At 41.9% G+C, this 14,544-nt stretch overlaps 1 protein-coding gene across 1 annotated transcript; it reads right to left on the reverse strand.

The window, feature by feature from the left end:
• Positions 1-5,747: 5,747 nt before the first annotated feature.
• LOC122008255 (transcription factor ICE1-like) lies at positions 5,748-8,902 on the reverse strand. The gene is made up of 4 exons (XM_042563932.1): positions 7,619-8,902; positions 6,830-7,042; positions 6,231-6,401; positions 5,748-6,127 (listed from the first exon to the last, which is right to left on the reverse strand). The coding sequence occupies exons 1-4, from the start codon at positions 8,807-8,809 to the stop codon at positions 6,044-6,046; spliced, it is 1,659 nt and encodes a 552-aa protein (XP_042419866.1). The 5' UTR covers positions 8,810-8,902; the 3' UTR covers positions 5,748-6,043.
• Between the last annotated feature and the right edge of the window lie 5,642 nt (positions 8,903-14,544).

The raw sequence follows: 14,544 nt of genomic DNA on the forward strand, positions 1-14,544 counted from the left end.
GATTATTGTAAATCTTTTAGCCCCAATTCATATCGTTGAACTGATATAAGCATCTGGAATTAAGACTACAATCCTAAGTATTTCATGTCTTTCTATATTTTTAAAACATAAATAAGTTATTCCTTAAGTGTTTGTGAGATATTAACTGCCTAGATCTATAGGTGTATATAGTAGGGCCTAGGTTAAGTCTATTTTACAAAAATAAATAAAGCAAAAAAATATATTGATAAGTATATAAGAAATTAATTTTAAAATCATATTTTTGAAAGCAAAAAAAATATAAGCACGTTTGAATCAATCCTAGTCTAAGAGATCTAAGAGATGACTCCCCTAAGTTGGAGATCTAATATATTTCAATCTAGCAGTTGAGTTTACATGGTAAGCATTAGCATTAATCACATGTTTATATTGTTTAGATAGCCAATAGTATTTATTGTTTACTTGATTGACTAGGTAAGGCTTAGGAACCAAAGCCAACTTATTTTTAACATTTATTTTGACTAAGGTAAAGTAAGAAACATTATTTTGACTCAAGCTAAACCCAAGTCCAAGCTTATTGTATGCAGCATGTCTGGTCTCAGTCATTATATTTAAATACTTAAACCCATATGTGAATTTGTTCAACGTTGACCTCACTTGGTTTTTCAAATTAGAATTCTTTTCTCAAGCTTTGACACTTGAGTTGAGGTTTCATCTTTACTAACCTTAGTCAATGAGTCTAAGTTAGTCTTTTCCTTAAGGTCTTTGACCTCCTTAAGTAAAGTCTTAACCTTAGACTTGTATTTAGCAAGAGTCTTAGTCAAATATAAAATAGTAGCATATAATTTTCAATAAGTGGATCTATTACTTCATCAAAAGACTCCTATGAGTTGTTGATTTGACTTAAATATGATGCTAAGTTGTAGTCTAACTTGGACTCAGTGCTTGATGGTTCTTTGATCGTTGTCAATGCCAATAGGTTGACTTGGTCAATGATTCATCCTAATTTACCTTTAAGGCTTTCTTCTTCTTCTTCTCCTTCTTTTCAGGTTCTTTTTTTTCTAATAGAGGACAATCAGTTTTGAAATGACCCTTCTTCTTGCATTCGAAACACGAACATTTGTCAAATCCTTCTTAGAGATTTCCTTTTTCATGAATCTCCTGATGAACTTCTTTCGTTGAATCAACCATTTGACTAAGTGGACAACTTTCAAAAATAGGTCAACTTTGTCAGATGTTGATTCATACTCGAATTATGACTCAGTCTTTTTTTTAGTTTGTATTTTAGCTTGGATTTTCCTACCATCAAAGTTATGCCCTTCTCTTTTTGATTAATGTTAGTCTATTCATAAAGTTCAAAATCTCAAAAGAATTCATTTAATTTTATAATTGATAGATCCTTAGATACTTTATAAGCATCAACTATTGATATCCACAAAGTGGTCCTTGGAAATTATTTAAGTGCATATATGATCAAGTCATGATTGTTGACTTGCTTGTCAATTGTGTGGATGTCGTTCAAGATCTTTTTGAAGTGGTTATGGAGCTGACTTACTGTTTCACCCTCTTTTGTTTAGATATTTTGGAGTGACTTAGAAGCAAATCCTTTTTTACAGTTCATGAATCAGTTGACCCTTCGTGCAACTCGATTAGCTTATCCAAAAGTTGATTAGCACTTTTGAATTGTCCGACTTTCCTCAGTTGTTCCTAAGTTAGCCCACATTGTAGTGTAGTTGTGACTCTAGCATTAGTTTAAGACTTTCTTTTATAGTCACTTGTCCAGTTGTCGAAGTCAACTGGGTCACATTTTCTTTTTTTAGGTATGATGCGGTGATAAAGGGGGCCCACCAAGCGTGGGTCAAAGGTGGAGATAGCAGCCGACGCGGAAGTCCAAGTCAAGGAGGTCAATGGTGATCAGCGGTGGTCAATGGTCCCACTAAAGATGGCCGAGTGGGAAGTGACACCAATTGTCAATCAGGCATGAAGTGTCCGATCAGTCAGGTGGCTTGTTTGAGTAGAACACTAGTCCGGCTAGGAACATTATGGCAAGAACATCATATGCTCATTATGGATCGAAGGAATGTTAAGGTGGTCGAAGCGCTTGTTCGGTCAAGCGGAAACAATCTACTGAACCAAGTCATTGCAGGGAAAAGTAACGGAGGTCAATCGAGCAGAGGAGTCCCGGCCGAGCATCTACCCAGCTCAGTCGAACGTGGGACCATTACCATATCTCTTAATATCCCTTTGAGAGGTAATGCAGTCGACAACAGGGCATGGTCAACAAATGGATCGTACGACGAAAGCTTTTATTGTCTTATCAGGGATTTGCATGCCTTGTTAAGGTATGGTGTCAGAGACACTTTTCTGACATGTCCTTTTATAGGCTGGTTGGGGAAACGTGCTCGCGTCTTGAGGAATGTGCACGTCATCCACGGGGGCACTATATAAAGGGGGTCCATGCATCGATGGAGGTATACGATATTCACTATTCATGCTTATGTTTTCACTGTTGCTTCGCATTCTTCTACTATTCCGGTGACTGACTTGAGCGTCAGAGAGCCAACGTCGAGTACCCTTTTCCTAGCCCGACACTGACGTTTCTTATAATATAAGTGAAACGGAGTCTACATGTGGTCAACCAAGAAGCCACATCCCCAGCTAGCTTTTTTTCACAATTTTTGAACAAGATTAAGGTACTTCAAAGCCTACCTTTACTATTAGATAAGTTTTCTATCTCATTCATGGAATAGTGAAAAAGAATCTAAAAAATAAGCATAATTTACAACATATTTAACAACACAAGGAATAATGAAATGTTACGCTAGGTGTTGACAATTAAAATTGAAGTGCAAGGTTACAACGTGTCATAGAATAGAAAGCATAAGAGCATGACAATGAATGAAAGATTTTGAATGAATTAGTGATTTAAAAGCTCTACCTCGAGGGCCTTTGTATAGTTCTCCTCTATTGTTGATGTGGTTAGCCCCAATCGATTAGAGCCTTCCCAATTGCCTAAATGTTGCTAACATGACTACAACATTTATTTGATTAATAATGTTAATCATGTTCTCCAATTGACTGGACTCCCTCTGGTCGCCTAGAGAGAGGTCAACTTGTTCTTAACCCGACTCATCTGAATCATTGTATAACATCATCTCCTAGTCACCTAGATTCTTCGATTTCCTTCGTCGAGAGTTATGACCAGGTAGTCACCCCGGATTCCCTGAGTGCCTTCCTCCTCTCTGCACACATCGAAGAGCAAGCTTATAGAACGTTAGGGCAAAAATCAGGGAAGGGGTCCCTGACGTAGGTCCTCCGATGCTCAAGTCAGTAGATAACCGAGCGAAAAGTGGAGAAGAACTATAGTAAAATTAAGTGAGTGTAATAGAGAGTAATCTTGGGCTTTAGTATGTAAAGCGTACCTCTAAAGGAGAGAACCCTTCCTTTATATCACCTCTCATAACTCTGTAATAATGAGGTGACAGGGAATATTCGGTGTCAAAAGATGTCGAATAATGAAAGTTGTACAGTTTAAAATTTGTACAGTTATTCTCCATGAAATCTTCTGTTATATGTATATAAACAGTCTCGTGTAACCTCTGCAATAATGATAGAAGTTGTATAGTCACTTTCGTAAGAAGGTTCCATTGAATGCATATGTTGTAATCGAAGAATATTTTATGACGGATAACTATTATTTGACAATCTATTGCGATTCCCTGACAATGTTGTCTCCTGGAATCGAGCCCAGAATAATCCTTGGACGAATGGGGTATCGCGACTGTCTTTATGTCTTACCGACTCTGTAGTGAGAATAACCTTATATATTTTTCCCTTTGAAGAGGGAGTTGAATCCCATAAGTACGACCAACCATAAGTCTGATCGGCAATATGCTCATAAGCCCATGTTGAAGATCTGATAAGCAATGAGGAGCCAAGTCTCGCAGGTCCGATCAGCTCTGGGAGACTGACTATTAGATAACAAGATGCTCGGACTCGTAAGTACAACCAATCTTGTGACTGCCTAATTTATACTGAAGGTTGTATTGCACTGTAGGACGACATCTGTAAGTTGAATGTAATATTACAGAAGTGGAGAACTAAATCTCATATGCTCAAATCTCAATCAACTTCAGGACCGTTCGGGCTTAGTGTTGGTATTGAATGGAAAGATAGGTTTATTAAGCCCGCTTGACTATAGAGACGTTCGACCATATATTGAGAGCGAACACTAAGCTTAAATACACTCGGTCGGCCTTTGGGTCGGTCGGATATATAACAGAGTTATGTGGTGTGGGTCATGATTTCAACGGGGCTTTGTGTCGGCCAGTTGTTCACAAGTGGAGTATTGAATCGTTCAAACACGACCGGCCTTTAGGTCGGCCGTCCTTATACCGAAGGCCTTAACGTGTCGAGTGAGGAGCTAAACCCTGATGAGGATGATGTCATGGATATCATCTTACTTTGACTTTGACTTCCATTTTATTTCTTGGTCTACTCATAACATCTTGTATTAATGAAAATAAAGATAAATATTATTAAAATTATAGTTCAAATATAATAAATGATTAGTGATTAAAATATCTTTATGGTCATTAATATTCATTACTTTAAAAGAGTATTTAGATTATCCCCTCACATGTATAAATAAATACCTTGTAATTGGCATTTGAGACCGATAAATAACAGACCCATCAAGTAAGTTAATTGTTTGCATCGCTAAACTAGGAGACGGGAGAGTTATTGCAAAGTATTCTGACACATCGATCGTCTGGTTTCCCTACTATGAGTTCAATTCATGGCTCTGATCCATTAACTGTCTGTGTAAGAGGTGAGGCCCTGTTGAGTATAATAGCAACCCCTCCTAGGTTCCTATAGTTTCCTGTAAACCAAAATGAACAGTGAAAAAGGTTGCCTTACTGCTCCTGTCAGCCTGGCCAATAACGCTCTGAAGTAGTGTAAACCACCGTGAAATTTTTTTAATTGGCATCCAATTTAAATCTATTAATTTTGTGATAAATTAGTAAGCATTCGTATTAGACGGTCTATTAAAAAAAATTATCTATTAATTTGTAAATTTTGATTATTATATATCTTAAAAATTAAGAAGATATCATATATCATTGTCCTGGCACGACTGTGAAGCTCATTATATCATAGTACCTGTCGATCAAAGGATATTAATAAGGAACCAGCCCATGATGCCAATGCATTATTTCTTTATTCAAATTGTATCAATCTTGATTGGTGTGAATAAATCCAAGCAGAAGAAGCCAATTAAACAGTCTTTTGGTATTGATGTCTCTGCTGCCTCTTAAATCTGCATGAGGCCTTTGTGATGCAACGCCTGGAGAGAAAAGGTCGAGTTTTGAACGGTCTTGTACTAAGAGTGCCTCCAAGCAGAACAAGCCAACTGGGCCTTTGCAGCATTAAATTATGGGAGTTCTGCATCTGGAGCTACGTAAATCTTGCATGGGAGTGTGGTCCGCGTTCACCCAACTTTTAAGTTTAGATGTGAAGAAAACGATTGCATTATCCTAGCAAAATTATATTCTTACTTCTTACAGTTTAACTTTAGCTGTAAGGGACAAAAAAAGGATGGAAACTTACGACGCATGCCACAGGTACCAATGGCATTCTACTATCGAATCTGACTCGAGCATTTAAACGAGGATATACAACACTGAATTGTAAGATTTGCATGGGAAAACTAGCCACACACATCCAATCCAAATCATTGATGCCGTTCTATCTGAAGTTTGGCTTAATAAACTATAAAGATGAGCTTTCTACTTCCTCAACCAAAGAGTTAGTTGTTTACAAGATAATATGTTGCTTGCATGTTAAAACAATACAAACTAACATTGAATTGTAGATTATTATTGCATAATGAGAAAGACTGACACTGTTGTAAGAAGACGGATGTAGCTATGGATCCTCTAAGATTCCATGTAACAAAGCCTAAGATTAAACTGCTGGAATGCTAAAGATGTTCAAGGAACTGGAAACTGGAAGTGACCAGCGACCGCGGAAGCACTGCAGTCGCGGGCGATTCCTTGATTTTTCACAACATTGTGTCGTCAAACCCTGCAGAATGCAAGAGCACTGCCTTGATTTCTTCTGGTAGAACACCCGGGTCTTTGCATTGCTGAAAAGAAGCAAAACAACAGGAATGTCAGTCAGGCAACCTAGCCAAGAGAGTGGAATCATTAATTTTATCCTTATGAAAATAGGATGAGAAGAAGGCTTACCTCAGCTCGGAAAACATCCAAGGAAAATCCGTTGAAACAGCTGATGACAGCTTGTTGGATGTCAAGTCCTAGGCCATCGAGTGCTCTCATGGCAGAGAGCAATAGACCAGATCGACGGGCACAGAACATATGAATGTTGACTGATCGGCCTTCTCTTAGCCTAACCTCAACCTGTCGAGTGCAGAACTCAGGGTATCAGCAAACACAACAATATAAGATGTACTCGGATGTTCTAATTGGATGATTGGGGTGTCTTAAAATTGGCATTGATGACTTGCACATAATTGAGCATATGCAAATATCAATAAGCTGATCAAAGGAACTTTAAATGTGTAGCTCAATTGCATCATAATTGCAAATACAAAAGAGAATCATTTCAGTATATGCAGCTTCTGCCGATATTGACTTTGAAACACTAAACACACTGTTTCAACTGTACATATCTAAGCTTTTTACTTTTGAGGATTCAAACTCTAGACTCACTGAGTCAGGATGAAGCCTGTTTATACTTTGGTTAAATTACACTATGTTGGCAATAGTCTTCTTGATCAATATAAATCAGTGATATAGAAAGAAAAGATCTGGATGAAGACACAAACCCTTGCTGGCTGACTAGTTGGGCAAAGTTCCTCCTTCACATGACATGGAAGAGTCGGTAGTGTTGGAGTCAGAGGGTGAAAGCTCATCCCACTAGTAGCAGGGACTGAAGAACTCGAAGGAGTCGACTCTAGTTCATTATGAAGGTCATTGATCCTTTGCAAAAGCTCTTTTAAATATTCAATTGCATCACCAAGAATAGAAGCTCTGTCCATCTACAAAGGGGAGGAATTACATTACAATCAGAAAAGATCCATATAACAAGACATACTAGTCGAGTACATAATTTGAATGATGATCCTCTCCTCACTTTCTACTCCTATTACTATGTAGTAACAACTATGACTACTAGAAGAAAGAATTCCACAGCTATATGAACAAGGTACAATTAAGAAGAAGAAAAATGGACTAACCATAAACATAATTATGGGAATTAATGAAACTGATAAATAACATGATAGCAGAAGTATTTCTAAAATGGTCAGTTAATTAGCATGCTTTATGCTGGTACCACTTATGGATTCAACACATTTGATTGAGAGAAATAGTGGTCAGATGAACTAAGGGACCCCTGGTCCAGATCATCCACAGACAGCATTCTGCCATATCGCAAATGAATCATGACGACTTGGCGTGCAAAATTGAAGTGTGTTGTGCTTCTCGACAACAACAACAAAAATTTGTGCAGCTTTCATAAAAACATGCAACCACTGAAGAACTAAATAAAGGATAATCTGAAGGAAATAGCATTTTTTTAACTGAATTCAACAAGTGGAGGACGCTCAGTTCACCTTGCTAATCTTGGGAACCACAGATCTTAGCATGTAAAGCCGATCATTGAGCTTCTTTCGTCTCCTCCTCTCCGCCATTAAGTTCTTGGCTGGGAGGCCCTTCTTCTTCCCCTTCCGGTCTCCACCACCAGTCACTGTGCTGTGGGCAATCGAGCCGCTCCCTGTGCGGTCGTCCTTGACAGCCTCCTGGCCTTTGGCATTCTCTGTCGCACCATCATCCGTGTCGTAGTTCAACCCTGATGCGTCCATGCTTCCGTCGTCCATCTCGTACTCCTCATTCCCCCTCCTCTTCTTCTCGATCTCTTCTTCAAAAGCGGAATTTCCCCAGTTGCCCTGCCCAACTCCTTCCGGGCTCCACAGCCCCAAGAAGCCACTTTTTTCGCCACCCATATTGGAATTCTGCCGGAGAGCGGCGGCGGCCCGCTTCTGGAATAGAGTAGGCTGCGCTCCCATAGGAGGAATAATTTCCAATGGCCTCAAAACTTTGGACCTGTTGAGAAATGGAGAATTCTCAAAGCAGTCGAAGCCCATGGAACTGAAGGCAGCAGTCGTAATGGAACCAGAACAGTTCTCGGACGTGGGCAGTAGACGCCCACCGGAGAATTCGGCTGCTGAGCTCAGATCAGCACAACCAAATTGGTCGCCCACCCGCAATCCGACGAACCCCATGACTCCTTCCCCTTCGCCACTGCCGCCGCCTCTGTTCATCAGGACGGAACAAGCGGAGGCGTGGGGAGCGGAAAGAAACCCCGTAGCATCGCACCCGAGATCGAACCCGGCATCGAAGGGGCTCGAACAAACCACACCAAAATGGGAGGAGAAGCCGGATTTTGGAGTAAAAAGAGGAGGATTTTGATCTAGGTCATCCACTGGCGGAACCAGCAAGGCCTCATGCGGCTTCGGATTCGAGGGAAAACTCACGTCTTTGAGCTCCGGATGCTGCCGGAAAACGTCGAAGGGGTGATGGCCAGCAGCGGCGGGTACAAGGTTAGCGGAGGACACTGCCGTAGTAGCGCCCATGTACCATTCGTCATCCAGCATGAACTTGAAACTCGGCAGTTCGAGCTCATCCTTGCCATCGCCCATCGCGCCGCCGCTAGCGCCGGCGGCGCTTGTTCTGGCCCACGGCGCACCGTCCCCGTCGTCGCCGACCTCATCCGGCCACACGACGCCGTTCATCCCCGGGTGCATGGACTGGATTCGAAGAAGAGGAGAGGGAGTATGGGCTCCGTTTTTTACTGCGACAGGTGTCTCACCTTCCTCTACCACTTGTAAGAGAGGGATGGGTTAGGCACGTAACGTTTCTTTCCTAAGAAGCGGAAGAGAAACGCGTGGCGTGCAGTTTCTCCCCTTCCCTTCCCCGCTGTAAATTGTCAGGGTTAATTACGCTAGTGTTAACTCTTAAAATAAGACTTGCATATTTTTATTTCGAAAATGTTTAACGCTTATTACAACAGCTATACCGAAAGATAAAAATATTCTAACTTATCAAACTGCACGACTTAGTTTGCATGACGGTGAGCGATATTCAATGTGCATATCTGATGTGGCTTTTACTTCGTTTTTTTTATTTTCTCTCTTTGTATGTGTGGGTTTTTCCCTGGTATATAAACATCTCTGCTGTATATAAGATGGTGCTAATTTTTAAAAATTAGTACCGTTTATAAATTAGCATCAACAATTAAGGTGGAGTGTTGGTGTGATTTTTAAAGATAAGGATTATGATCAGTATTAATGTTGATGTTTAAAGATCATCATTAATGTTGTGCTAATTGGTATTTGTTTTAAATTAATGTTGATGTTGGTGTTCACCTTATCTGTAGGAGAGAAAAAAATTATATATAGATGAGAAAAGAAATAAAAAAATAAGTAAAGATAGCTTCAGATCATCCTCATCGTTGCTCAGGATAAATTAGGCAGGATATATATATATATATATACTCTTTGGTGTAATACATACGATGGACATATGACATCTTTAGCATAATTTGTCGATTCTCAATTGAATTGACGTGATCACTCCATCATGTGTTTAACACATGTATATCTATATTTATTTTTCTCCATATCCGTGGGATCATTAGAAAGATTGCTAAGATAGTGAATCTATCTGATCCTGTCCGAATGTTGAACCAACGGACGCTGGGCACGTGGCGCTACCCCGCTGCTGATGTGGATCTTCGACTGGTTGCACGAAGCTCCGGCGAACCTGCACAGAAGTCGGGCCGGGAAGGGGTTCCCGGCGACGACCCTTCGACGCTCAAGTCAGGCAAGCAAGCAGTGACAAGTGGCTCTCAAAATATTAGAACGCGTACCTCCGGCGAAGGGTAAAGACCCTTTATATAGAGTTGTGAAGAGGCTCGGGCACACATACCGAGGTGCATACGTGTCCTCTGTCCATACCTCGGTATGAGCTTGTCAGAAGAGCTTACCTGACACTATACTGCTACAGTCCGAGCACATCTATGATGGGACAGCGAGATCCTCTGTTGTAAGATCTTGCGTATGACCTGGTCGTTGAACATACCCGCTGTCAGGAGATGTTCCCCTGATGTTTTCTTTGTCCTTGTCTCTTCTGTTCTGGCAGGCATAGGTCCGACCGGGCGTAGGTATCGGTCCGACCGGGTGCTCGGCTGAGAGTGTTCCACAGCAACAATGATTTATGCTTCGGCCGAGCGGGCTATCCGCTCGGCCAGGTGACCCTTTTCACTATGAGCGTCGGAAACCCGCCCATGGTCGGGTTGTCTTCTGTCCGGCCCAGGAAGCTCCTGGCCGAATGTCAGGTCGACTCGGCATCCTTCGTTCGTCAGGGCATCCTTCCGTTCGGCCCGGCATCCTCCGTTCTTACCACCGGATCACATGCCTCCCCTTCAAGTCTAGTCGAAGGAGGCGCATAGTCCGACTGACTGGACGCCCATAGTGCCGAGCGGCGCATCCAAGAAACCATCCTCCGCTTCTCCTCGTTAATCGCCTCTCATCCCACCTCTCTTGCGTTTTGCAAGGGATTTCTCACGAAGTATTTTGTATAGCTAGTCCGCTCGGCTGAATATATCTCGTTTCGCAAATGGGATTTTCGTCAGATGTTTACGGGGTACTCTTGGTAACCCGCCCGCTTGCACACTTGGTCCGCCGGACTTGCTTAGTTGAATACATGTATGGCTTTAACTGGAATTACCGCTAAACAGCATTACTTCCGGCCGGAGGGTTTATAGTCGCCGGTCTGACTCTCGATATTTAACGTCGAAGCTCGACGGCCTTCCGCTCGGAGGGTTTATAGACGCCGGCTCGTCTCTCGATTTTTAACGTCGGAGCTCGACGGTCTTCCGCTCGGAAGGTTTATAGACGCTCGATTTTTAACGTCGGAGCTCGACGGTCTTCCGCTCGGAGGGTTTATAGACGCTCGATTTTTAACGTCGGAGCTCGACGGTCTTCCGCTCGGAGGGTTTATAGACGCCGGCTCGTCTCTCGATATTTAACGTCGGAGCTCGACGGTCTTCCACTCGGAGGGTTTATAGACGCCGGCTCTCGATATTTAACGTCGGAGCTCGGCGGCCTTCCGCTCGGAGGGTTTATAGCGGCTTCGCTCTCGATATTTAACGTCGGAGCTCGACGGCCTTCCGCCGGAGGGTTTATAGACGCCTCGTCTCGATTTTTAACGCCGGAGCTCGGCGGTCTTCCGCTCGGAAGGTTTATAGACGCCTGCTCGTCCTCGAACGCTTTATAGACGCCGGCTCTCTCGATATTTAACGCCGGAGCTCGGCGGTCTTCCGCTTCGGAGGGTTTATAGACGCCGGCTCGTCTCTCGATATTTAACGTCGGAGCTCGACGGTCTTCCGCTCGGAGGGTTTATAGACGCCGGCTCGTCTCTCGATATTTAACGTCGGAGCTCGACGGTCTTCCGCTCGGAGGGTTTATAGACGCCGGCTCGTCTCTCGATATTTAATGTCGGAGCTCGACGGTCTTCCGCTCGGAGGGTTTATAGACACCGGCTCGTCTCTCGATATTTAACGTCGGAGCTCGACGGCCTTCCGCTCGGAGGGTTTATAGACGCCGACTCGTCTCTCGATATTTAACGTCGGAGCTCGACGGCCTTCCTCTCGGAGGGTTTATAGACGCCGGTTCGTCTCTCGATTTTTAACGTCGGAGCTCGACGGTCTTCCGCTCGGCAGATTTATAGACGTCGGCTCGTCTCTCGATTTTTAACGTCGGAGCTCGACGATCTTCCGCTCGGAAGATTCGGCCAGCCGCTCGGCAGGTAATGCCAATTGCGTTTAACATTTTGCTTCCTGCATTTCAAATATACAGCCAAACGGAAAATATACAACACACATTATATTGGTGCACCTTTCACTCTGCCCCGGAAAGGCTGGAGATAATTTGCGCTTCATGGTTGATCCAAGTCCCAATCCATCTTCATCTGCTCGGCAGTGCTCCCCCTTGAATGTCGGTTGGATCATTGTCTCGGGGGAGGCGTCCGCTCGGGGATCATTGTCTCCGCTCGGCCACCTGATGCTGACGTTGTTTGTTGCTTCAGCCGCTCAGCTTGCGCATTCTCTCTCTGTTGCTCCACGAGCTTAGCTGCTCTTGCCTTGATTAGAGCGTCGAGCTCCTTCGTGGAGAGCATCACCGTGTGCGGTCGTCCAGCCTCGTCCATTGCTTCTGATCGGATGCAGGAGCGTTCCCACAGACGACGCCAAATTGATCTTGTCCGAATGCTGAGCCAACGGACGCTGGGCACATGGCGCTCCCCGGCTGCTGATGTGGATCTTCGACTGGTTGCACGAAGCTCCAGCGAACCTGCACAGAAGTCGGGCTGGGAAGGGGTTCCCGGCGGCGACCCTCCGACGCTCAAGTCAGGCAAGCAAGCAGTGACAAGTGGCTCTCGAAATATTAGAACGCGTACCTCCGACGAAGGGTAAGGACCCTTTATATAGAGTTGTGAAGAGGCTCGGGCACACATATCGAGGTGCATACGTGTCCTCTATCTATACCTCAGTATGGGCTTGTCAAAAGAGCTTACCTGACACCATACTGCTACAGTCCGAGCACATCTATGATGGGACAGCGGGATCATCTATTGTAAGATCTTGCGTATGGCCTGGTCGTTGAACATACCCGCTGTCAGGAGATGTTCCCCTGATGTTTTCTTTGTCCTTGTCTCTTCTGTTCCCGCGCCGAGCGGCCAGTCGCTCGGCAGGCATAGGTCCGACCGGGCGTAGGTATCGGTTCGACCGGGTGCTCGGCTGAGAGTGTTCCACAGCAACAATGATTTATGCTTCGGCCGAGCGGGCTATCCGCTCGGCCAGGTGACCCTTTTCACTATGAGCGTCGGAAACCCGCCCATGGTCGGGTTGTCTTCTGTCCGGCCCGGGAAGCTCCTGGCCAAATGTCAGGTTGGCTCGGCATCCTTCATTCGACAGGACATTCTTTCGTTCGACCTGGCATCTTCCGTTCTTACCATCGGATCACTATCTTTTATATATATATATATATATATATATATATATATATATATATATATATATATATAATGGTAAATATATGGGATAATGACTATAATGATTAAAGAGCCAAAATTCAATAGTTTTTATTATCTCTGTGGATCCGTTTATATATGTACTTGTCAATTTAAATTCTGGATGACGGAAAGATTGTATGGAATCGAGCTATGCTTAAATTATAAAAAAAAAAAAAAAACTTGAATAGTTTGGTGTTAAGATTAATCATAAAACATGGATCTGCATTACTTTAAAAAAATAATATAACAATTATGATACGATTATTATAATAGTATAGTCAGAAATGAGACACTATTATTGCATATATGAAATGATAGCATTACTATGAAAATCATCTTAATCAAGTTGAATTAGTAAAAAAATAGTTATTATAAGATATATTTATTATAATATATATTTATTGTATAGTAGCTATTTTGATAATAGTTAAATAAATATTTTTGAAAATAGAAATATATTAAGGCGTTGTTTCGATATTATGTTTTTTTTTAAAAAAAAAGAAGTGTCTTCTTAATATAAGTTCTTTTATTTATTTTTTATTTATCTAATATAATATTGATATGAGAGCTCTGCCTCGCCATCATTTTATTGAGAAAACTAATAACATTTATAATAAGGGGAAAAATGGTCAAAGTAAGAAAAATTGAGGACACTATACCAGGTATATTGATTGCAAACATAGATGAGGGCGCTTTGAAAAAAGATGAAATATTGCAAGGCCAAAACAAAATTAATATTTGCCACCATTTGACCTAATGATGGACCTGAATAGCAATTTATAAAAGCTTTGGAGGTAACTTAGCTTGTATGTCTATAAAAATGTGAGGAGCGAAATGAAAAGGTTAGCAAGGTTCTGTGCTGTGCCAACCAAAACTTTCTCCAAATACGAGCAAAAAGTCTCTATTTAAAACAATTTTCGTGTTTTAAACGTTAACTGTCATAAATAATGAAAAATATAGAAAAAATTAAGTTTAAAAAAAAAATTACCTCCTTCGTGGGATCGCGTGACGTATTAGTTACCTCCAAACGGAGCCAAGGGTGGGATAGGGTCTAGGCTCCTCTTGGATGGGATAGGAGCATGATAGAGATTAATGTTGTAGGTGAATAGGGAATAAGAGCATCCACGATGTGTATCCTCATCCAAAATCTAAAATTTAGGGTAAAAGAATTATTTTATTAAATTTAGATATCTATTTTTCACCACATGATACATTAGTTTCCCTATAATTTACCATATATTTATTTTTTTATTATTTTTTCTCTTTCCTTCATAATTTTTATTATTAGATGGAGGAAAGAGATAAAGGAGAGAGAAATTTTTTATTATTAGAGGAACGGGAGAGAAATTTTTTATTATTAAAGGGAGGAGAAAGAAATAGTATTTTAATGTTTAGGGAATTGATTCCA

This window comes from Zingiber officinale, chromosome 8A, assembly GCF_018446385.1.
Source record: "Zingiber officinale cultivar Zhangliang chromosome 8A, Zo_v1.1, whole genome shotgun sequence".
Classification (NCBI taxonomy): Eukaryota; Viridiplantae; Streptophyta; class Magnoliopsida; order Zingiberales; family Zingiberaceae; genus Zingiber; species Zingiber officinale.